Source organism: Cherax quadricarinatus, chromosome 62 (assembly GCF_038502225.1).
Source record: "Cherax quadricarinatus isolate ZL_2023a chromosome 62, ASM3850222v1, whole genome shotgun sequence".
Taxonomy (NCBI): domain Eukaryota; kingdom Metazoa; phylum Arthropoda; class Malacostraca; order Decapoda; family Parastacidae; genus Cherax; species Cherax quadricarinatus.
Window position 1 is genome coordinate 10,700,993 of NC_091353.1, and position 27,263 is coordinate 10,728,255.

The 27,263-nt window shown below is 42.4% G+C and overlaps 1 protein-coding gene across 1 annotated transcript in view; it reads left to right on the forward strand.

The window, feature by feature from the left end:
- LOC128687290 (protein Star) overlaps positions 1-27,263 on the forward strand; it is a 61,067-nt gene that overhangs the window by 30,586 nt on the left and 3,218 nt on the right. The window contains exons 3-5 of the mRNA XM_070098429.1: positions 12,559-12,803; positions 18,253-18,458; positions 19,595-19,739. Coding sequence (XP_069954530.1) covers positions 12,559-12,803; positions 18,253-18,458; positions 19,595-19,739 — 596 coding nt within the window. The remainder of the gene's footprint in view (positions 1-12,558; positions 12,804-18,252; positions 18,459-19,594; positions 19,740-27,263) is intronic.

Genomic DNA, 27,263 nt, shown 5'->3' on the forward strand with positions numbered 1-27,263 from the left:
ATACACAATAAACTAGCCACTACCTTCCACAGGATGGATATGAGGTACACAATAAACTAGCCACTACCATCCACAAGATGGATATGAGGTACACAATAAACTAACCACTACCACCCACAGGATGGGTATGAGATACACAATAAACTAGCCACTACCATCCACAGGATGGATAAGAGGTACACAATAAACTAGCAACTACCATCCACAAGATGGATATGAGGTACACAATAAACTAGCCACTACCATCCACAAGATGGGTATGAGATACACAATAAACCAGCCACTACCATCCACAGGATGGATATGAGGTACAAAATAAACTAGCCACTACCATCCACAAGATGGATATGAGGTACACAATAAACTAGCCACTACCATCCACAGGATAGATATGAGGTACACAATAAACTAGCCACTACCATCCACAGGATGGATATGAGGTACAAAATAAACTAGCCACTACCATCCACAAGATGGATATGAGGTACACAATAAACTAGCCACTACCATCCACAGGATAGATATGAGGTACACAATAAACTAGCCACTACCATCCACAGGATGGATATGAGGTACACAATAAACTCGCCACTACCATCCACAGGATGGATATGAGGTACACAATAAACTAGCCACTACCATCCACAAGATGGATATAAGGTACACAATAAACTCGCAACTACCATCCACAAGATGGATATGAGGTACACAATAAACTAGCCACTACCATCCACAGGATGGGTATGAGATACACAATAAACTAGCCACTACCATCCACAGGATTGATATGAGGTACACAATAAACTAGCCACTACCATCCACAAGATGGATATGAGGTACACAATAAACTAGCCACTACCATCCACAGGATAGATATGAGGTACACAATAAACTAGCCACTACCATCCACAGGATGGATATGAGGTACACAATAAACTCGCCACTACCATCCACAGGATGGATATGAGGTACACAATAAACTAGCCACTACCATCCACAAGATGAATATAAGGTACACAATAAACTAGCCACTACCATCCACAGGATGGATATGAGGTACACAATAAACTAGCCACTACCATCCACAAGATGGATATGAGGTACACAATAAACTCGCCACTACCATCCACAAGATGGATATAAGGTACACAATAAACTAGCCACTACCATCCACAAGATGGATATAAGGTACACAATAAACTCGCCACTACCATCCACTAGATGGATATAAGGTACACAATATACTAACCACTACCATCCACAAGATGGATATGAGGTACACAATAAACTAGCTACTACCATCCACAGGATAGATATGAGGTACACAATAAACTGGCTACTACCATCCACAAGATGGATATGAGGTACACAATAAACTAGCCACTACCATCCACAGGATGGACATGAGGTACACAATAAACTAGCCACTACCATCTACACGATGGGTATGAGATACACAATAAACTATCCACTACCATCCACAGGATGGATATGAGGTACACAGTAAACTAGCCACTACCATCTACAAGATGGATATGATGTACAAAATAAACTAGCCACTTCCATCCACAGGATGGATATGAGGTGCAAAATAAACTAGCCAGTACCATCCACAGGATGGATATGAGATACACGATAAACTAGCCACTACCATCCACAGGATGGATATGAGGTGCACAATAAACTAGCCACTACCATCCACAGGCTGGATATGAGGTACTCAATAAACTAGCGGCTACCATCCACAGGATGGACATGAGGTGCACAATAAACTAGCCACTACCATCCACAGGAGGGATATGAGGTACACAATAAACTAGCCACTACCATCCACAGGCTGGATATGAGGTACACAGTAAACTAGCCACTACCATCCACAGGCTGCATATGAGGTACACAATAAACTAGCCACTACCATCCACAAGATGGATATGAGGTACACAATAAACTAGCCACTACCATCCACAGGCTGCATATGAGGTACACAATAAACTAGCCACTACCATCCACAAGATGGATATAAGGTACACAATAAACTAGCCACTACCATCCACAAGATGGATATAAGGTACACAATAAACTAGCCACTACCATCCACAAGATGGATATAAGGCACACAATAAACTAGCCACTACCATCCAGAAGATGGATATAAGGTACACAATAAACTAGCCACTACCATCCACAAGATGGATATAAGGTACACAATAAACTAGCCACTACCATCCACAAGATGGATATAAGGTACACTATAAACTAGCCACTACCATCCACAAGATGGATATAAGGTACACAATAAACTAGCCACTACCATCCACAAGATGGATATAAGGTACGCAATAAACTAGCCACTACCATCCACAAGATGGATATAAGGTACACAATAAACTCGCCACTACCATCCACAAGATGGATATAAGGTACACAATAAACTAGCCACTACCATCCACAAGATGGATATATGGTACACAATAAACTAGCCACTACCATCCACAAGATGGATATAAGATACACAATAATCTAGCCACTACCATCCACAAGATGGATATAAAGTACACAATAAACTAGCCACTACCATCCACAAGATGGATATAAGGTACACAATAAACTAGCCACTACCATCCACAAGATGGATATAAGGTACACAATAAACTAGCCACTACCATCCACAAGATGGATATGAGGTACACAATAAACTAGCCACTACCATCCACAAGATGGATATAAGGTACACAATAAACTCGCCACTACCATCCACAAGATGGATATAAGGTACACAATAAACTAGCCACTACCATCCACAAGATGGATATAAGGTACACAATAAACTAGCCACTACCATCCACAAGATGGATATAAGGTACACAATAAACTAGCCACTACCATCCACAAGATGGATATAAGGTACACAATAAACTAGCCACTACCATCCACAAGATGGATATGAGGTACACAATAAACTAGCCACTACCATCCACAAAATGGATATAAGGTACACAATAAACTAGCCACTACCATCCACAAGATGGATATGAGGTACACAATAAACTAGCCACTACCATCCACAAGATGGATATAAGGTACACAATAAACTAGCCACTACCATCCACAAGATGGATATAAGGTACACAATAAACTAGCCACTACCATCCACAAGATGGATATAAGGTACACAATAAACTAGCCACTACCATCCACAAGATGGATATGAGGTTCACAATAAACTAGCCACTACCATCCACAAGATGGATATGAGGTACACAATAAACTAGCCACTACCATCCACAAGATGGATATAAGGTACACAATAAACTAGCCACTACCATCCACAAGATGGATATAAGGTACACAATAAACTAGCCACTACCATCCACAAGATGGATATGAGGTACACAATAAACTAGCCACTACCATCCACAAGATGGATATAAGGTACACAATAAACTAGCCACTACCATCCACAAGATGGATATAAGGTACACTATAAACTAGCCACTACCATCCACAAGATGGATATGAGGTACACAATAAACTAGCCACTACCATCCACAAGATGGATATAAGGTACACAATAAACTCGCCACTACCATCCACAAGATGGATATAAGGTACACAATAAACTAGCCACTACCATCCACAAGATGGATATAAGGTACACAATAAACTAGCCACTATCATCCACAAGATGGATATAAGGTACACAATAAACTAGCCACTACCATCCACAAGATGGATATAAGGTACACAATAAACTAGCCACTACCATCCACAAGATGGATATGAGGTGCACAATAAACTAGCCACTACCATCCACAGGCTGGATATGAGGTACTCAATAAACTAGCGGCTACCATCCACAGGATGGATATGAGGTGCACAATAAACTAGCCACTACCATCCACAGGAGGGATATGAGGTACACAATAAACTAGCCACTACCATCCACAGGCTGGATATGAGGTACACAGTAAACTAGCCACTACCATCCACAGGCTGCATATGAGGTACACAATAAACTAGCCACTACCATCCACAAGATGGATATGAGGTACACAATAAACTAGCCACTACCATCCACAGGATGGGTATGAGATACACAATAAACTAGCCACTACCTTCCACATGATGGATATGAGGTACACAATAAACTAGCCACTACCATCCACAAGATGGATATGAGGTACACAATAAACTAACCACTACCACCCACAGGATGGGTATGAGATACACAATAAACTAGCCACTACCATCCACAGGATGGATAAGAGGTACACAATAAACTAGCAACTACCATCCACAAGATGGATATGAGGTACACAATAAACTAGCCACTACCATCCACAAGATGGGTATGAGATACACAATAAACCAGCCACTACCATCCACAGGATGGATATGAGGTACAAAATAAACTAGCCACTACCATCCACAAGATGGATATGAGGTACACAATAAACTAGCCACTACCATCCACAGGATAGATATGAGGTACACAATAAACTAGCCACTACCATCCACAGGATGGATATGAGGTACAAAATAAACTAGCCACTACCATCCACAAGATGGATATGAGGTACACAATAAACTAGCCACTACCATCCACAGGATAGATATGAGGTACACAATAAACTAGCCACTACCATCCACAGGATGGATATGAGGTACACAATAAACTCGCCACTACCATCCACAGGATGGATATGAGGTACACAATAAACTAGCCACTACCATCCACAAGATGGATATAAGGTACACAATAAACTCGCAACTACCATCCACAAGATGGATATGAGGTACACAATAAACTAGCCACTACCATCCACAGGATGGGTATGAGATACACAATAAACTAGCCACTACCATCCACAGGATTGATATGAGGTACACAATAAACTAGCCACTACCATCCACAAGATGGATATGAGGTACACAATAAACTAGCCACTACCATCCACAGGATAGATATGAGGTACACAATAAACTAGCCACTACCATCCACAGGATGGATATGAGGTACACAATAAACTCGCCACTACCATCCACAGGATGGATATGAGGTACACAATAAACTAGCCACTACCATCCACAAGATGAATATAAGGTACACAATAAACTAGCCACTACCATCCACAGGATGGATATGAGGTACACAATAAACTAGCCACTACCATCCACAAGATGGATATGAGGTACACAATAAACTCGCCACTACCATCCACAAGATGGATATAAGGTACACAATAAACTAGCCACTACCATCCACAAGATGGATATAAGGTACACAATAAACTCGCCACTACCATCCACTAGATGGATATAAGGTACACAATATACTAACCACTACCATCCACAAGATGGATATGAGGTACACAATAAACTAGCTACTACCATCCACAGGATAGATATGAGGTACACAATAAACTGGCTACTACCATCCACAAGATGGATATGAGGTACACAATAAACTAGCCACTACCATCCACAGGATGGACATGAGGTACACAATAAACTAGCCACTACCATCTACACGATGGGTATGAGATACACAATAAACTATCCACTACCATCCACAGGATGGATATGAGGTACACAGTAAACTAGCCACTACCATCTACAAGATGGATATGATGTACAAAATAAACTAGCCACTTCCATCCACAGGATGGATATGAGGTGCAAAATAAACTAGCCAGTACCATCCACAGGATGGATATGAGATACACGATAAACTAGCCACTACCATCCACAGGATGGATATGAGGTGCACAATAAACTAGCCACTACCATCCACAGGCTGGATATGAGGTACTCAATAAACTAGCGGCTACCATCCACAGGATGGACATGAGGTGCACAATAAACTAGCCACTACCATCCACAGGAGGGATATGAGGTACACAATAAACTAGCCACTACCATCCACAGGCTGGATATGAGGTACACAGTAAACTAGCCACTACCATCCACAGGCTGCATATGAGGTACACAATAAACTAGTCACTACCATCCACAAGATGGATATGAGGTACACAATAAACTAGCCACTACCATCCACAGGCTGCATATGAGGTACACAATAAACTAGCCACTACCATCCACAAGATGGATATAAGGTACACAATAAACTAGCCACTACCATCCACAAGATGGATATAAGGTACACAATAAACTAGCCACTACCATCCACAAGATGGATATAAGGCACACAATAAACTAGCCACTACCATCCAGAAGATGGATATAAGGTACACAATAAACTAGCCACTACCATCCACAAGATGGATATAAGGTACACAATAAACTAGCCACTACCATCCACAAGATGGATATAAGGTACACTATAAACTAGCCACTACCATCCACAAGATGGATATAAGGTACACAATAAACTAGCCACTACCATCCACAAGATGGATATAAGGTACGCAATAAACTAGCCACTACCATCCACAAGATGGATATAAGGTACACAATAAACTCGCCACTACCATCCACAAGATGGATATAAGGTACACAATAAACTAGCCACTACCATCCACAAGATGGATATATGGTACACAATAAACTAGCCACTACCATCCACAAGATGGATATAAGATACACAATAATCTAGCCACTACCATCCACAAGATGGATATAAAGTACACAATAAACTAGCCACTACCATCCACAAGATGGATATAAGGTACACAATAAACTAGCCACTACCATCCACAAGATGGATATAAGGTACACAATAAACTAGCCACTACCATCCACAAGATGGATATGAGGTACACAATAAACTAGCCACTACCATCCACAAGATGGATATAAGGTACACAATAAACTCGCCACTACCATCCACAAGATGGATATAAGGTACACAATAAACTAGCCACTACCATCCACAAGATGGATATAAGGTACACAATAAACTAGCCACTACCATCCACAAGATGGATATAAGGTACACAATAAACTAGCCACTACCATCCACAAGATGGATATAAGGTACACAATAAACTAGCCACTACCATCCACAAGATGGATATGAGGTACACAATAAACTAGCCACTACCATCCACAAAATGGATATAAGGTACACAATAAACTAGCCACTACCATCCACAAGATGGATATGAGGTACACAATAAACTAGCCACTACCATCCACAAGATGGATATAAGGTACACAATAAACTAGCCACTACCATCCACAAGATGGATATAAGGTACACAATAAACTAGCCACTACCATCCACAAGATGGATATAAGGTACACAATAAACTAGCCACTACCATCCACAAGATGGATATGAGGTTCACAATAAACTAGCCACTACCATCCACAAGATGGATATGAGGTACACAATAAACTAGCCACTACCATCCACAAGATGGATATAAGGTACACAATAAACTAGCCACTACCATCCACAAGATGGATATAAGGTACACAATAAACTAGCCACTACCATCCACAAGATGGATATGAGGTACACAATAAACTAGCCACTACCATCCACAAGATGGATATAAGGTACACAATAAACTAGCCACTACCATCCACAAGATGGATATAAGGTACACTATAAACTAGCCACTACCATCCACAAGATGGATATGAGGTACACAATAAACTAGCCACTACCATCCACAAGATGGATATAAGGTACACAATAAACTCGCCACTACCATCCACAAGATGGATATAAGGTACACAATAAACTAGCCACTACCATCCACAAGATGGATATAAGGTACACAATAAACTAGCCACTATCATCCACAAGATGGATATAAGGTACACAATAAACTAGCCACTACCATCCACAAGATGGATATAAGGTACACAATAAACTAGCCACTACCATCCACAAGATGGATATAAGGTACACAATAAACTAGGCACTTCGATGGCAAAATATAATTTAATATGTTAGGTACAGTAGTGTGCATATTAACTGGGACAGTGATGAAATAAAGCATTGATTTGAAAAATACGTGACAATGGTATGACAGATAATTTGATTTAATAATGAATGCTACAACCTGCAGCAGAGTCGATCAATGTTGATCACGGGTTCCCAAGTTTCTGGTCGTGGTTCCAGGTCCCAAGTTCCTGGTCGTGGTTCCAGGTCCCAAGTTCCTGGTCGTGGTTCCAGGTCCCAAGTTCCTGGTCGTGGTTCCAGGTCCCAAGTTCCTGGTCGTGGTTCCAGGTCCCAAGTTCCTGGTCGTGGTTCCAGGTCCCAAGTTCCTGGTCATGGTTCCAGGTCCCAAGTTCCTGGTCATGGTTCCAGGTCCCAAGTTCCTGGTCATGGTTCCAGGTCCCAAGTTCCTGGTCGTGGTTCTAGGTCCCAAGTTCCTGGTCATGGTTCCAGGTCCCAAGTTCCTGGTCGTGGTTCTAGGTCCCAAGTTCCTGGTCATGGTTCCAGGTCCCAAGTTCCTGGTCATGGTTCCAGGTCCCAAGTTCCTGGTCGTGGTTCCATGTAAAAAGAACAGCAGCAATTAGCTTCTCCACAGTTGAACATAACGTAAAAAAGGAGGATCACTGCAGCAGGCCTACTGGTCCATACTAGGCAGGTCCCTCTCAAACCCAAAACCACTTACAAATATATTTACTCGACACATTTTTAATGCTACCCACAAGAAATAAGTTTTGATAATCTTATTTAGTCATGTGGATGTCTCACTCAACTCCAACCTTTCTAATTAGTGAATTTAGCTAAATTAAATTTTAATCTGCCCAAGTTTTAGCTTCAATAACCCTACTAGGTACACTTCCACTCATCCACTACTAGGTACACTTCCACTCATCCACTACTAGGTACACTTCCACTCATCCACTACTAGGTACACTTCCACTCATCCACTACTAGGTACACTTCCACTCATCCACTACTAGGTACACTTCCACTCATCCACTACTAGGTACACTTCCACTCATCCACTACTAGGTACACTTCCACTCATCCACTACTAGGTACACTTCCACTCATCCACTACTAGGTACACTTCCACTCATCCACTACTAGGTACACTTCCACTCATCCACTACTAGGTACACTTCCACTCATCCACTACTAGGTACACTTCCACTCATCCACTACTAGGTACACTTCCACTCATCCACTACTAGGTACACTTCCACTCATCCACTACTAGGTACACTTCCACTCATCCACTACTAGGTTAACTCTTCCACTCACCCACTTCTAGGTAGGCTGTTCCACTCACCCACTTCTAGGTAGGCTGTTCCACTCACCCACTTCTAGGTAGGCTGTTCCACTCACCCACTTCCAGGTAGGCTGTTCCACTCACCCACTTCTAGGTAGGCTGTTCCACTCACCCACTTCTAGGTAGGCTGTTCCACTCACCCACTTCTAGGTAGGCTGTTCCACTCACCCACTTCTAGGTAGGCTGTTCCACTCACCCACTTCTAGGTAGGCTGTTCCACTCACCCACTTCTAGGTAGGCTGTTCCACTCACCCACTTCTAGGTAGGCTGTTCCACTCACCCACTTCTAGGTAGGCTGTTCCACTCACCCACTTCTAGGTAGGCTGTTCCACTCAACCACTTCTAGGTAGGCTGTTCCACTCACCCACTTCTAGGTAGGCTGTTCCACTCACCCACTTCTAGGTAGGCTGTTCCACTCACCCACTTCTAGGTAGGCTGTTCCACTCACCCACTTCTAGGTAGGCTGTTCCACTCACCCACTTCTAGGTAGGCTGTTCCACTCACCCACTTCTAGGTAGGCTGTTCCACTCACCCACTTCTAGGTAGGCTGTTCCACTCACCCACTTCTAGGTAGGCTGTTCCACTCACCCACTTCTAGGTAGGCTGTTCCACTCACCCACTTCTATGTAGGCTGTTCAACTCACCCACTTCTAGGTAGACTGTTCCACTCACCCACTTCTAGGTAATATTCCACTCACCCACTTCTAGGTAGACTGTTCCACTCACCCACTTCTAGGTAATATTCCACTCACCCACTTCTAGGTAGACTGTTCCACTCACCCACTTCTAGGTAGACTGTTCCACTCACCCACTTCTAGGTAGATGTTCCACTCACCCACTTCTATGTAGGCTGTTCCACTCACCCACTTCTAGGTAGACTGTTCCACTCACCCATTTCTAGGTAATATTCCACTCACCCACTTCTAGGTAGACTGTTCCACTCACCCACTTCTAGGTAGATGTTCCACTCACCCACTTCTAGGTAGACTGTTCTACTCACCCACTTCTAGGTAGATGTTCCACTCACCCACTTCTAGGTAGACTGTTCCACTCACCCACTTCTAGGTAGATTGTTCCACTCACCCACTTCTAGGTAGACTGTTCCACTCACCCACTTCTAGGTAGACTGTTCCACTCACCCACTTCTAGGTAGACTGTTCCACTCACCCACTACTAGGTAGACTGTTCCACTCACCCACTTCTAGGTAGACTGTTCCACTCACCCACTTCTAGGTAGACTGTTCCACTCACCCACTTCTAGGTAGACTGTTCCACTCACCCACTTCTAGGTAGACTGTTCCACTCACTCACTTCTAGGTAGACTGTTCCACTCACGCACTTCTAGGTAGACTGTTCCACTCACGCACTACTAGGTAGACTGTTCAACTCACCCACTTCTAGGTAGTCTGTTCCACTCACTCACTTCTAGGTAGACTGTTCCACTCACCCACTTCTAGGTAGACTGTTCCACTCACCCACTTCTAGGTAGACTGTTCCACTCACGCACTTCTAGGTAGACTGTTCCACTCACGCACTTCTAGGTAGACTGTTCCACTCACCCACTTCTAGGTAGACTGTTCCACTCACCCACTTCTAGGTAGACTGTTCCACTCACTCACTTCTAGGTAGACTGTTCCACTCACCCACTACTAGGTAGACTGTTCCACTCACCCACTTCTAGGTAGACTGTTCCACTCACCCACTTCTAGGTAGACTGTTCCACTCACTCACTTCTAGGTAGACTGTTCCACTCACCCACTTCTAGGTAGACTGTTCCACTCACCCTCTTCTAGGTAGACTGTTCCACTCACCCACTTCTAGGTAGACTTCCACTCACCCACTTCTAGGTAGACTGTTCCACTCACTCACTTCTAGGTAGACTGTTCCACTCACCCACTTCTAGGTAGACTGTTCCACTCACCCACTTCTAGGTAGACTGTTCCACTCACCCACTTCTGTGTAGACTGTTCCACTCACCCACTTCTAGGTAGACTGTTCCACTCACCCACTTCTAGGTAGACTGTTCCACTCACTCACTTCTAGGTAGACTGTTCCACTCACCCACTTCTAGGTAGACTTCCACTCACCCACTTCTAGGTAGACTGTTCCACTCACTCACTTCTAGGTAGACTGTTCCACTCACCCACTTCTAGGTAGACTGTTCCACTCACCCACTTCTAGGTAGACTGTTCCACTCACCCACTTCTGTGTAGACTGTTCCACTCACCCACTTCTAGGTAGACTGTTCCACTCACCCACTTCTAGGTAGACTGTTCCACTCACTCACTTCTAGGTAGACTGTTCCACTCACCCACTTCTAGGTAGACTGTTCCACTCACCCTCTTCTAGGTAGACTGTTCCACTCACCCACTTCTAGGTAGACTTCCACTCACCCACTTCTAGGTAGACTGTTGCACTCACTCACTTCTAGGTAGACTGTTCCACTCACCCACTTCTAGGTAGACTGTTCCACTCACCCACTTCTATGTAGACTGTTCCACTCACTCACTTCTAGGTAGACTGTTCCACTCACCCACTTCTAGGTATACTGTTCCACTCACCCACTTCTAGGTAGACTGTTCCACTCACTCACTTCTAGGTAGACTGTTCCACTCACCCTCTTCTAGGTAGACTGTTCCACTCACCCACTTCTAGGTAGACTGTTCCACTCACCCACTTCTAGGTAGACTGTTCCACTCACTCACTTCTAGGTAGACTGTTCCACTCACCCTCTTCTAGGTAGACTGTTCCACTCACCCACTTCTAGGTAGACTGTTCCACTCACCCACTTCTAGGTAGACTGTTCCACTCACTCACTTCTAGGTATACTGTTCCACTCACCCTCTTCTAGGTAGACTGTTCCACTCACCCACTTCTAGGTAGACTGTTCCACTCACTCACTTCTAGGTATACTGTTCCACTCACCCTCTTCTAGGTAGACTGTTCCACTCACCCACTTCTAGGTAGACTGTTCCACTCACTCACTTCTAGGTAGACTGTTCCACTCACCCTCTTCTAGGTAGACTGTTCCACTCACCCACTTCTAGGTAGACTGTTCCACTCACTCACTTCTAGGTATACTGTTCCACTCACCCTCTTCTAGGTAGACTGTTCCACTCACCCACTTCTAGGTAGACTGTTCCACTCACTTCTAGGTAGACTGTTCCACTCACCCTCTTCTAGGTAGACTGTTCCACTCACCCACTTCTAGGTAGACTGTTCCACTCACCCACTACTTACTATCATATATCCTTTCTAAATCTAAACTTATCCAATTTGAATCCACCTATCCAAACTGAATCCAACAGTTATTACAGTAACTGACTTCAAACTTCAGGTGAGGTCAACCGGAGCGACGGCCCCGTCGCTGGAAGTCAAGATAACTATCAACCCAGGAACGTCAGACTGACAGATGAGACCTTCGCTGGGAGGCAGCAAGACGACCCGGAGCTGATCCAGTACATATGTTACCATCTGCACCGGCCCTCCAGCCTCCCTTACAACCTTAGTAAACCTCAAGTAAATGACCACTCACAGTACGGACAGTCTCTTCACTTGATGAATAACATACTACACGGCATGGTGAGTACATAAGGTGGAGCACTGCAGTTGGCCTACTGGCCCAGACTAGACAGGTCTTTCTCAAACCCAAACAAACTAACAAGCATATTTGCCCAACCCATTTTTAATGCTACCAATAAAACTGATAGCTCTATTGACTAATAGGGTTAGAACCTTTGGTGAGCCGTAAAACTCATACGCCATGGGTTCTAACACCACCCGTTCCCTAGTCATAACAATAATAATAATAATAATAATAATAATAATAATAATAAAAATAATCTTTATTTCTGAAAGTACATGATACAACTTATACAGACCATAACTGACACCAGTGATATACTATATAGAAAGTCTCTGATTATATAGAGCATTTCCTGCAACTTAGGTTAATTTTGTCTCCCAGGATGCCACCCACACCAGTCGACTAACACCCAAGTACTTACTGCTAGGTGGACAGGGACAGCAGGTGTAAGAAAACACGCCCCAATAAGGGGCGTGTAAGGAACCTTCCGTATGAAGATAGACTTAAAGCCTTAAATCTCCACTCTCTGGAGAGGCGTAGAATGAGGGAAGATATCATTGAAGTGTATAAGTGGATGATGGGCATAAACAAGGGAGACATTAATAAAGTACTGAGGGTGTCGAACCAGGTAAGAACCAGAAACAATGGATTTAAGTTGGATAAATTTAGATTTAGAAAGGATATAGGTAAGTACTGGTTTTCTAACAGAGTTGTAGATGCGTGGAACAGTCTTCCCAGTGGGGTGATAGAGGCTAGGACCTTGGGTAGCTTTAAGAAGAGACTGGACAAATATATGAGTGGGAGGGGCTGGGTTTGATTGGTGTCATTGGGTACGGGAGTTATTTCTTGGGTAGCTTAAGCTAGAGGTCGTTTTGATAAGGACCTGCCTCGCATGGGCCAGTAGGCCTTCTGCAGTGTTCCTCCATTCTTATGTTCTTATGTAATCTTTCCAGTCGTACCGGGGATCGAACCACGGACCTCAGTGTGTGAGCTGAGTGCGCTAGCGATCGAGCTACGGGACACTCCAGGTCGCACTAGCGATGCAGCTTTTCTACTGAGTACGAGATGCTTTATGTCTCTCTGTGTCAGGTATATCATGGTTATATCGATTCCAGGCTGAGGGAATGGTTACCTCAAACTCATGATTTTCACCATTCTTCTTTTGTTTAGGACTGATGAAGTCACTGTGTGACGAAACGTTTCCTCAACAAAGATACCCAAGTGTTATACATGTGTCTAATTCATCATCTTGATTCAGAGATGTGATGAATGGTTTGAAAAACCGACAAGTTGAAGATTGAGACACTTATGCAGCATATGGGAATCTTTATTCAGGAAACGTTTCGCCACACAGTGGCTTCTTCAGTCCAATATAAAGAGGAAGGCGTAAGGAGAGGAGGAGAATGAGGTAATCAGTCCCTCAACCTGGAGTCGATGTGTTCAGTCCATCAATCTTGTAGAATGTACAGCATAGGGCCGTGGAAGTGGCTTATATACTGTAGAGATGTGAGGTGAAGCAGGTGGAGGCGGGGTCATAGTGGTACCATCCACTAGTCGAAGTAGGTCTTCGTCCAAAGGTTGAACAAGTGTTGAAGAATTCTTTGTAACAAGATCCCATGATGCTGCAGTGTCTGACAGTTGTGATGAATGGTTTGAAAAACCGACAAGTTGAAGATTGAGACACTTATGTGGCGAAACGTTTCCTGAATAAAGATTCCCATATGCTGCATAAGTGTCTCAATCTTCAACTTGTCGGTTTTTCAAACCATTCATCACAACTGTCAGACACTGCAGCATCATGGGATCTTGTTACAAAGAATTCTTCAACACTTGTTCAACCTTTGGACGAAGACCTACTTCGACTAGTGGATGGTACCACTATGACCCCGCCTCCACCTGCTTCACCTCACATCTCTACAGTATATAAGCCACTTCTACGGCCCTATGCTGTACATTCTACAAGATTGATGGACTGAACACATCGACTCCAGGTTGAGGGACTGATTACCTCATTCTCCTCCTCTCCTTACGCCTTCCTCTTTGTATTGGACTGAAGAAGCCACTGTGTGGCGAAACGTTTCCTGAATAAAGATTCCCATTTGCTGCATAAGTGTCTCAATCTTCAACTTGATTCAGAGAACCATTTATCTCTATCATATGTGTTCGTTTGTACCTATGTGTGTGTCGTTCACTCATTATTCTCACATGTTCAGTGATCAGTTTGTTTATCAGTCACGGGATACGTGATTTATGAAAAAAAAAGATGGAAGATAGTATTGGCCTGTTGTGACGACAGCCTAGCATGGGCCAGTAGGCCTTATGTAGTGCCCCTTCTTTCTTATGTTTACATATCTGACCCTTTTATAATGCGTTTTGCAGCCACACTATCAGTTAGCCTTACCCGTGGTTAAGAGTTAGAGTTCCGAAGAACTAGACACATGTACAACATCGGGTATCTTTATTTGCGGACGTTCCGCCATCCAGTGGCTTTATCAATACAAGAATATTAATGTAAAGACAGTAGAACTATATACAAAAGGTGAGGTAATCAGTCCCTCAGTCTTGGAGTTGGTGTGAAGAGCACCGTAGTCTTGAAGACTCTGAAACATAGGCATTACTGTACATGTCCTCAGAATTAAGATTCCATGATGTTGCAGTGTCTGACAAGTTGTGTACGAATGGTATATAATACCGACAAGATGAGAGTAAGACACATGTGAACATCAAAATGGTATACAGTACCGACAGGTTGTTAGGTAAGACACATATGCAACAGTTAGACAACTTTATTCCGAAACGTTTCGCCTACACAGTAGGCTTCTTCAGTCGAATACAGAAAGTAGGCAGGAACAGTAGAGATGTGAAGACGATGTAATCAGTCCATCACCCTTAAAGTCGTAGAATTTGAGGTTGTCAGTCCCTCGGCCTGAACTTCTCCAGGCCGAGGGACTGACAACCTCAAATTCTACGACTTTAAGGGTGATGGACTGATTACATCGTCTTCACATCTCTACTGTTCCTGCCTACTTTCTGTATTCGACTGAAGAAGCCTACTGTGTAGGCGAAACGTTTCGGAATAAAGTTGTCTAACTGTTGCATATGTGTCTTACCTAACAACCTGTCGGTACTGTATACCATTTTGATGTTCATCTTGTCAGACACTGCAACACGTGGCATCTTGGTACAGAAAACACCTTGGACAAGCTTTTCAAGTGAGAAGGGTTGGATCTGAGAGGGACATGACCTCTCAGTTGCCTCTGACTACTACTACTACTACTACCCTGCACCTCTCCTTCCGACAGTATTTAAGTCTCCGCACTGTCGCTTGATCTTCAGATAGTTCCTGACTATGGAACTGAACTTCTCCAGGCCGAGGGACTGACAACCTCAAATTCTACGACTTTAAGGGTGATGGACTGATTACATCGTCTTCACATCTCTACTGTTCCTGCCTACTTTCTGTATTCGACTGAAGAAGCCTACTGTGTAGGCGAAACGTTTCGGAATAAAGTTGTCTAACTGTTGCATATGTGTCTTACCTAACAACCTGTCGGTACTGTATACCATTTTGATGTTCATCTTGTCAGACACTGCAACACGTGGCATCTTGGTACAGAAAACACCTTGGACAAGCTTTTCAAGTGAGAAGGGTTGGATCTGAGAGGGACATGACCTCTCAGTTGCCTCTGACTACTACTACTACTACTACCCTGCACCTCTCCTTCCGACAGTATTTAAGTCTCCGCACTGTCGCTTGATCTTCAGATAGTTCCTGACTATGGAACTGAACTTCTCCAGGCCGAGGGACTGACAACCTCAAATTCTACGACTTTAAGGGTGATGGACTGATTACATCGTCTTCACATCTCTACTGTTCCTGCCTACTTTCTGTATTCGACTGAAGAAGCCTACTGTGTAGGCGAAACGTTTCGGAATAAAGTTGTCTAACTGTTGCATATGTGTCTTACCTAAGACACATGTGCAACATCTGGGTATCTTTATTGTAGACGTTTCGCCATCCAGTGGCTTTATCAATACAAATTCCAGGACATAACTTGAAGACAGTAGAACTATGTACAGAAGATGAGGTAATCAGTCCCTCAACCTAGGAGTAGGTGCGAACAGCACCATAGTCGTGGAGATTCTGAAGCAGAAGAAAGAATCCTGGCGCTTATATAGTAACGTCAGGTGAAGCAGACGAGGGCAAATTCACTGGTGGGCGGGATTCCCCAGTGGAAGTAGGTCCTTCCCAAAGAGATGGGTTAGTTGTAGTAGTAGTTGTCGTAGTTGTCGGTATTATATACCATTCGTACACAACTTGTCAGACACTGCAACATCATGGAATCTTAATTCTGAGGACATGTACATAACCTTCACAACTACGACAACTACTACTACAACTAACCCATCTCTTTGGGAAGGACCTACTTCCACTGGGGAATCCCGCCCACCAGTGAATTTGCCCTCGTCTGCTTCACCTGACGTTACTATATAAGCGCCAGGATTCTTTCTTCTGCTTCAGAATCTCCACGACTATGGTGCTGTTCGCACCTACTCCTAGGTTGAGGGACTGATTACCTCATCTTCTGTACATAGTTCTACTGTCTTCAAGTTATGTCCTGGAATTTGTATTGATAAAGCCACTGGATGGCGAAACGTCTACAATAAAGATACCCAGATGTTGCACATGTGTCTTACTCTCATCTTGTCGGTATTATATACCATTCGTACACAGTAACCAGTGTTGTTAGGTAAGACACATATGCAACAGTTAGACAACTTTATTCCGAAACGTTGCATATGTCTAACTGTTGCATATGTGTCTTACCTAACAACCTGTCGGTATTGTATACCATTTTGATGTTCACAGTAACCAGTAGACTCAATACCAACCGTCTGTGTGAATCACTGACTGTTATTCACGTTGCTGCTGATCATAGCATGTTTTTGAACACCGCTCACCCCTAGGCACTGGTGGGTCAGTCTGAGATAGAGAGCAGAGAGAGGCAGGGCGGTTGATGGTGCTTCCCATGCTTTCCGTAATAATTATACGTACTAACCAGCCTATGTGAGTGTTTATACTCCATCCACGTTATCGAACCCACATGACATCGCTGCTGCTGCTACTTCACTTGTCCGTTGCACTCTCAGCACAGGCATGAAGACTGGCGCTTATATACTGACGTCAGGTGAAGGACGTGTAGCAGACGAGGACATTACCTCTGGTAGGCGCGATTACCCAATGGAAGCAGATCATACCCAGGGATGGGCCAGTAGTAAGCAAGAAGGTTGTGGTGATGTCCTCTGTACCAAGATTCTATGATGTTGCAGTGTCTGACATGGTGTACATACAGTAGCAGTACTGTTATCGGGGATGACTGCCCCGATGCTGAGTAACATCCCATCCAATGGATACAGTAATCCTAATCCACTCTTGTGTCACAGAAAGGAGGCTTCTTCGTGGAGGTGGGAGCCATGGATGGAGAAATTTTTAGCAACACACTCTACTTAGAGCAGCACTTCCAGTGGACGGGACTCCTCATAGAGCCTTACCCAGTGACCTACAGAGAGCTCCTCCACAAACACCGTAGAGCTTACTCAATTAATGCTGCTCTCTCTCTCACTCACACCTCAGCATCCATGAAACTCAAGTAGGTTTGTGAGGAACAACCCACACTGACTTCCACAAAATAATAATAATTATTAAAATACTAACATCAATAATAATAATATAACTAATTTTAATAATAACAATAACAAATAATAATAATGATACTACTACTAACATGAATAATAATAATAATAATTTAGTAGTTATTGTGTAGATAAATGGAAATACTCTTAGTGTATAAACACTGAGAAATACAGTATATATACACTCTTCATAATTTATTTTCTCGTCATGGCTACCCTTCCCATTTCACAGACTCTGACTTCTCACGTAATAAACGGACTTTCTTCTCTCCCAAACTCTCTACTCCTGGGAACTCTCCTGTCTTCTGCCTTCTCTATATTTCCAGTCTTTCTAATTTCAACAACTCTCTCCGTTCCTTAAACATCAAACTTACTTTCCGCCAGACTAACACTCTTCGCACTAATCTCGTTCATACCTCTCCTCCCTGTACAGATGTTCCTGGTGTCTACTCTATTTCTTGTTCATCTTGTCCTTTTCAGTACTTTGGAGAAACTGCTTTGTATTGGACTGATGTAGCCACTGTGTGGCGAAACGTTTCCTTAATAAATGTTCCCATATGCTGCATAAGTGTCACAGCTTTCCTTGTATGAATCTTAGTCGTGGCTTTGTCTCTGTAGATGCCTTCCTCTCCCACTACATTGTAAAATGCTCCAAACTTCAGAACACCCGTGACTTAACCTGATTTGTTTTTCTCCTCTCTGTTCCCCTTTCCTTTTTTTTTTTTTTTCTTCTTTGGGTTTTCTTTCTTCTGCCTTGGGTGTTTGGTTCTTTTTATTTCCTTCCCTGTTTTTGTTCCTACCCTACAAAGGGTAGTCTTAGACTCCACCACTACTACCTTTCTACTTCCTTTCCTACTACCTCTCTTGCTTCCAGTAATGTCTGTTGGTCTACGTATACTCCCTCCTTCCTGTTAGTGTGACTTTGTAAATTGTCCAAGTCGGACCGAAATGTCGCTGTAAGCTCCTCTTTCCTATGTGATGATTATGTGTATTGTTCCAGTCAATATGCTCAGTGTATATGACCCCCAGCTGGGGTTTTTGGTCATCTAACCGAGGCCTTCCGATGGCTTATGTGTACCTCCTTATTCAATAGACCAGACGGAGGACATGGTTCGTTGAGTGCCCTGGACAAGAAGGGCATCCCGGTTAAGGCCTTCCCCCTGTTCTCAGTCTTTCTGGCTCTCAACGTTACAGTCGTCGACTTCTTGTCCCTTGACATCGAAGGAGCCGAAGTTAAGGTCTGTGGAGAATAATTACACCGCCTCTTATGGTGGCCTAGACACAACTCATACATAGAAGACAGAAGCAATGGCAATGTTATGGTCCAACTTGGTCCATTGATTAGTCAAGGGTCCAAGTCGGACCGAAACGTTGTCATAGTTTCTCCTATGTGAGGGTTGAAGATTGAGACACTTAAGCAACATATGGGAATCTTTATTGAAGAAACGTTTCGCCACACAGTGGCTTCATCAGTCCAATACAAAGCAGAAAGTTGTTAGGAGAGGAGGAGTTTGAGGCAATCAGTCCCTCAGCCTGGAATCAATGTTTTCAGTCCACCAATCTTGTAGAAAGTACAGCATAGGACCAGAGAAGTGGTTTATATACTGTAGACAGATGAGTCGAAGCAGGAGGCGGCGGGATCACAGTGGAATCATCTACTAGTGTAAGTAAGTCTTCGTCCAAAAGGTTGGACAAGTGTTGAAGAATTTTTTGTATCAAGATCCCATGATGTAGCAGTGTCTGACAGATGTGACAAATGTGCTTTATATGGACTGATGAAGTCACTGTGTGGCGAAACGTTTCTTCTATATGTTAGGTGTCTCACTCTTCAACTTGTCGGTTTTCAAAACCACTTGTCACATGTGAGGGTTATTTGTGTATCGTTCCAGTCACGGTGTTGTAGTAACTGTTATGGTTGTAGGAGATAATGAAAGGCAGAATATCCAGCTGTGTTTACTCTCGCTTCACCTCGGGTAACAACAACACAGCTATAAATGCATGAACCTAACAAACAGTATTTAATCCCCTCACTGCTCCCAACACCTTACAGTAACCTAATTAAATGTCAACTCCTACAATTGATGTACAATCATGTACCCCCATTTGATTTATAAGCATCAATCTACAGTTTGGCAATTGAATTGACCTTGCAAAATATTGCTTCCCCAATGTTTTAAAATATTTTTCATCTATAACCTCTGAGAAATAAATCAGATTCTTCAAGAAAAAATCTTAGAGTTCTCCCAGAAGTCGTTTGATTTTTGCCCTTCTACTGACACCCCAATAACTGCGTTTTTTTTCATATATTACATTCAATTTTTAAGTGGTGGAGTGGTAATCCAGTGGAAGGCCTCGGTCAGATGACCAAAAGATCCAGCTGTGGGACATCATATGATTAAAACCCCGTCAGGAAACACTTGTCCTGTTTCCTGACCTTTCTTATCTAACCTGACCTTTTATTTTTAATTGACGATATAGTTGACAGGCACAAACATGTATATATTAGATTAATATTTTAAGGAAGATTATAAATATAATCCAACTCTGTAGAAGCTTCAAAGAAAACGAGAAGGAAGCGCATTTATTGTGTGGCTGGCAATACTGAAACATTTACAGTGGCAATACTGAAACATTTACAGTGGCAATACTGAAACATTCACAGTGGCAATACTGAAACATTTACAGTGGCAATACTGAAACATTCACAGTGGCAATACTGAAACATTCACAGTGGCAATACTGAAACATTCACAGTGGCAATACTGAAACATTCACAGTGGCAATACTGAAACATTCACAGTGGCAATACTGAAACATTCACAGTGGCAATACTGAAACATTTACAGTGGCAATACTGAAACAATCACAGTGGCAATACTGAAACATTCACAGTGGCAATACTGAAACATTCACAGTGGCAATACTGAAACATTCACAGTGGCAATACTGAAACATTCACAGTGGCAATACTGAAACATTTACAGTGGCAGTACTGAAACATTCACAGTGGCAATACTGAAACATTCACAGTGGCAGTACTGAAACATTCACAGTGGCAATACTGAAACATTCACAGTGGCAATATTGAATCATTCACAGTGGCAATACTGAAACATTCACAGTGGCAATATTGAATCATTCACAGTGGCAATACTGAAACATTCACAGTGGCAATACTGAAACATTCACAGTGGCAATACTGAAACATTCACAGTGGCAATACTGAAACATTCACAGTGGCAATACTGAAACATTCACAGTGGCAATATTGAATCATTCACAGTGGCAATATTGAATCATTCACAGTGGCAATACTGAAACATTCACAGTGGCAATACTGAAACATTCACAGTGGCAATACTGAAACATTCACAGTGGCAATATTGAATCATTCACAGTGGCAATATTGAATCATTCACAGTGGCAATACTGAATCATTCACAGTGGCAGTACGAAACATTCACAGTGGCAATTCTGAAACATTCACAGTGGCAGTACTGAATCATTCACAGTGGCAATACTGAATCATTCACAGTGGCAGTACTGAAACATTCACAGTGGCAATTCTGAAACATTCACAGTGGCAGTACTGAATCATTCACAGTGGCAATACTGAATCATTCACAGTGGCAATACTGAAACATTCACAGTGGCAATTCTGAAACATTCACAGTGGCAATTCTGAAACATTCACAGTGGCAATTCTGAAACATTCACAGTGGCACTACTAAAACATTCACAGTGGCAATACTGAAACATTTATAGTGGCAATACTGAAACATTCACAGTGGCAATACTGAAACATTCACAGTGGCAATACTGAAACATTCACAGTGGCAATACTGAAACATTCACAGTGGCAATACTGAAACATTCACAGTGGCAATATTGAATCATTCACAGTGCCAATACTGAAACATTCACAGTGGCAATATTGAATCATTCACAGTGGCAATACTGAATCATTCACAGTGGCAGTACTGAAACATTCACAGTGGCAATTCTGAAACATTCACAGTGGCAGTACTGAATCATTCACAGTGGCAATACTGAATCATTCACAGTGGCAATACTGAAACATTCACAGTGGCAATTCTGAAACATTCACAGTGGCAATTCTGAAACATTCACAGTGGCCATTCTGAAACATTCACAGTGGCACTACTAAAACATTCACAGTGGCAATACTGAAACATTTATAGTGGCAATACTGAAACATTCACAGTGGCAATACTGAAACATTCACAGTGGCAATACTGAAACATTCACAGTGGCAGTACTGAATCTTTCACAGTGGCAATTCTGAAACATTCACAGTGGCAATTCTGAAACATTCACAGTGGCAATTCTGAAACATTCACAGTGGCAATTCTGAAACATTCATAGTGGCACTACTAAAACATTCACAGTGGCAATACTGAAACATTTATAGTGGCAATACTGAAACATTCACAGTGGCAATACTGAAACATTCACAGTGGCAATACTGAAACATTCACAGTGGCAGTACTGAAACATTCACAGTGGCACTACTAAAACATTCACAGTGGCAATACTGAAACATTTATAGTGGCAATACTGAAACATTCACAGTGGCAATACTGAAACATTCACAGTGGCAATACTGAAACATTCACAGTGGCAATATTGAAACATTCACAGTGGCAATACTGAAACATTCACAGTGGCAATACTGAAACATTCACAGTGGCAATACTGAAACATTCACAGTGGCAATTCTGAAACATTCACAGTGGCAATTCTGAAACATTTATAGTGGCAATACTGAAACATTCACAGTGGCAATACTGAAACATTCACAGTGGCAATACTGAAACATTCACAGTGGCAATACTGAAACATTCACAGTGGCAATTCTGAAACATTCACAGTGGCAATTCTGAAACATTTATAGTGGCAGTACTGAAACATTCACAGTGGCAGAACTGAAACATTCACAATGGCAATACTGAAACATTCACAGTGGCAGTACTGAAACATTCACATTCACAGTGGCAGAACTGAAACATTCACAGTGGCAATACTGAAACATTCACAGTGGCAGTACTGAAACATTCACATTCACAGTGGCAGAACTGAAACATTCGCAGTGGCAATACTGAAACATTCACTGTGGTAATTCTAAAACATTCACAGTGGCAGTACTGAAACATTCACAGTGGCAATTCTGAAACATTCACAGTGGCAATTCTGAAACATTTATAGTGGCAGTACCGAAACATTCACAGTGGCAATACTGAAATATTCACAATGGCAATACTGAAACATTCACAGTGGCAGTACTGAAACATTCACATTCACAGTGGCAGAACTGAAACATTCACAGTGGCAATACTGAAACATTCACAGTGGCAGTACTGAAACATTCACATTCACAGTGGCAGAACTGAAACATTCGCAGTGGCAATACTGAAACATTCACTGTGGTAATTCTAAAACATTCACAGTGGCTGTACCGAAACATTCACAGTGGCAATACTGAAATATTCACAGTGGCAGTACTGAAACATTCACATTCACAGTGGCAATACTGAAATATTCACAATGGCAATACTGAAACATTCACAGTGGCAATACTGAAACATTCACAGTGGCAATACTGAAACATTCACAGTGGCAATACTGAAACATTCACAGTGGCAGCACTGAAACATTCACAGTGGCAATACTGAAACATTCACAGTGGCAATACTGAAACATTCACAGTGGCAGCACTGAAACATTCACAGTGGCAATACTGAAACATTCACAGTGGCAATACTGAAATATTCACAGTGGCAATACTGAAACATTCACAGTGGCAGCACTGTAACATTCACAGTGGCAATACTGAAACATTCACAGTGGCAATACTGAAATATTCACAGTGGCAATACTGAAACATTCACAGTAACAATACTGAAATATTCACAGTGGCAATACTGAAACATTCACAGTGGCAATACTGAAACATTCACAGTGGCAATACTGAAACATTCACAGTGGCAATACTGAAACATTCACAGTGGCAATACTGAAACATTCACAGTGGCAATACTGAAATATTCACAATGGCAATACTGAAACATTCACAGTGGCAATACTGAAACATTCACAGTGGCAATACTGAAACATTCACAGTGGCAATGCTAAAACATTCACAGTGCCTGTACCGAAACATTCACAGTGGCAATACTGAAACATTCACAGTGGCAATACTGAAACATTCACAGTGGCAGTACTTAAACATTCACAGTGGCAGTACTGAAACATTCACAGTGGCAATACTGAAATATTCACAGTGGCAATACTGAAACATTCACAGTGGCAGCACTGAAACATTCACAGTGGCAATACTGAAACATTCACAGTGGCAATACTGAAATATTCACAGTGGCAATACTGAAACATTCACAGTGGCAATACTGAAACATTCACAGTGGCAATACTGAAACATTCACAGTGGCAGTACTGAAACCTTCACAGTGGCAATACTGAAATATTCACAGTGGCAGTACTGAAACATTTACAGTGGCAGTACTGAAACATTTACAGTGGCAATACTGAAATATTCTCAGTTCCAATACTGAAACATTCACAGTGGCAGTACTGAAACATTCACAGTGGCAGTACTGAAACATTCACAGTGGCAGTACTGAAACATTTACAGTGGCAGTACTGAAACATTTACAGTGGCAATACTGAAACATTTACAGTGGCAGTACTGAAACATTTACAGTGGCAATACTGAAACATTCACAGTGTCAATACTTAAACATTCACAGTGGCAATACTGAAACATTCACAGTGGCAATACTGAAACATTCACAGTGGCAGTACTGAAACATTCACAGTGGCAGTGCTGAAACATTTACAGTGGCAGTACTGAAACATTCACAGTGGCAGTACTGAAACATTCACAGTGGCAATACTGAAACATTTACAGTGGCAGTACTGAAACATTCACAGTGGCAGTGCTGAAACATTCACAGTGGCAATACTGAAACATTCACAGTGGCAGTACTGAAACATTCACAGTGGCAACACTGAAACATTCACAGTGTCAATACTTAAACATTCACAGTGACAATGCTGAAACATTCACAGTGGCAATACTGAAACATTCACAGTGGCAATACTGAAACATTCACAGTGGCAGTACTGAAACATTCACAGTGGCAACACTGAAACATTCACAGTGTCAATACTTAAACATTCACAGTGACAATGCTGAAACATTCACAGTGGCAATACTGAAACATTCACAGTGGCAATACTGAAACATTCACAGTGGCAATACTGAAACATTCACAGTGGCAATACTGAAACATTCACAGTGGCAATACTGAAACATTCACAGTGGCAATACTGAAACATTCACAGTGGCAATACTGAAACATTCACAGTGGCAATACTGAAACATTCACAGTGGCAATACTGAAACATTCACAGTGGCAATACTGAAACATTCACAGTGGCAATACTGAAACATTCACAGTGGCAATACTGAAACATTCACAGTGGCAATACTGAAACATTCACAGTGGCAATACTGAAACATTCACAGTGGCAGTACTGAAACATTCACAGTGGCAGTCCTTGCGTCTCTAGTCATGTTGATGAACTTGGAACCCTGTTCTTGAGGAAGCCTCTTACATGACTCTCACATGACTCTTGCATGACTGCCCTGGGGTCTAAGAGTCTTCGATTCAGCTGATACAAAGTGGTAGTGATGGTTCACGTCCCCATCTATGATGAGCTGAGATTCTTCCCTATACTCAACAGCACCGACCTTCTGTCCAACACTTCTACGGATGCAGATATAAGCCAGAGTAGATGTGCAAGTGTAGTTGTACATCATTTGGCTTCCATTCTTCCATGGATAAATTGTGATCCCGTCATGGTGGACTGCAAAATACTGGAGACTTGTGTCTCCCTCAGCCGGGGATCCACTTGATGATGGTGTCATGTTATTACTTGTAACTTGTACAGTTTACACCGTTCAAACCTTGCTGCATATACACTGATAATCAGTGTAGATAGGGGCAGCAAGACAGAGCCACTGTAAACACTGTACCCACTGCTGAAACAGGAACTGTTAAGATGAAATTTCTACAGTGAGGTGCATTCACAACTGTGGGATCGGCAGTCTCTTGGTTGAACGTTGTGGCCAGAAGCATATTTTAATACAACTTTTCTGCAATGGTTTTAACCCAGCAGGATTATTTGTAGGCCACCTTCACAGCCTGATTTGAAGCGCTGCAAAAGATTTTTTTAAATAATGGAGACTCCAATGAGGCCGTGAAGGATGACAAACGTACACACCCTGAATGGATGGCATTTTGACAAATGTTTGTATGTCTGTTTGTTAATGTTTATGTGGCCCGGGTCTGCGCCTGTAATGCCAGCTGAGCTGAAGTATTTAATGTATTGAAATGCAGTCACTGTCACAGTGAGATTGGGCACCATGTATTTAATATTTAATACCCTACATCAGGCAAGCATCAAAATCAGCGAGAAATAAAAAAATCGATGCTGCAGATATATAAAACAAGACATTCTAAAGTATATTTACTCTGGGACGTTTTTGAAATTTTCGGCATTTAGACCGTAAAAATCAAAATTTTGAAGGGACCATTATTGGTCCCTTGCCTGGCTACAGAAAGGATTTTTTCTTAAGCGAGACTGAAGGCTAAGTGGATCAAACCAGAGATAAGACATTACAAACTCTCTACTCTGTCTGCCATACTATGTCGACCTCA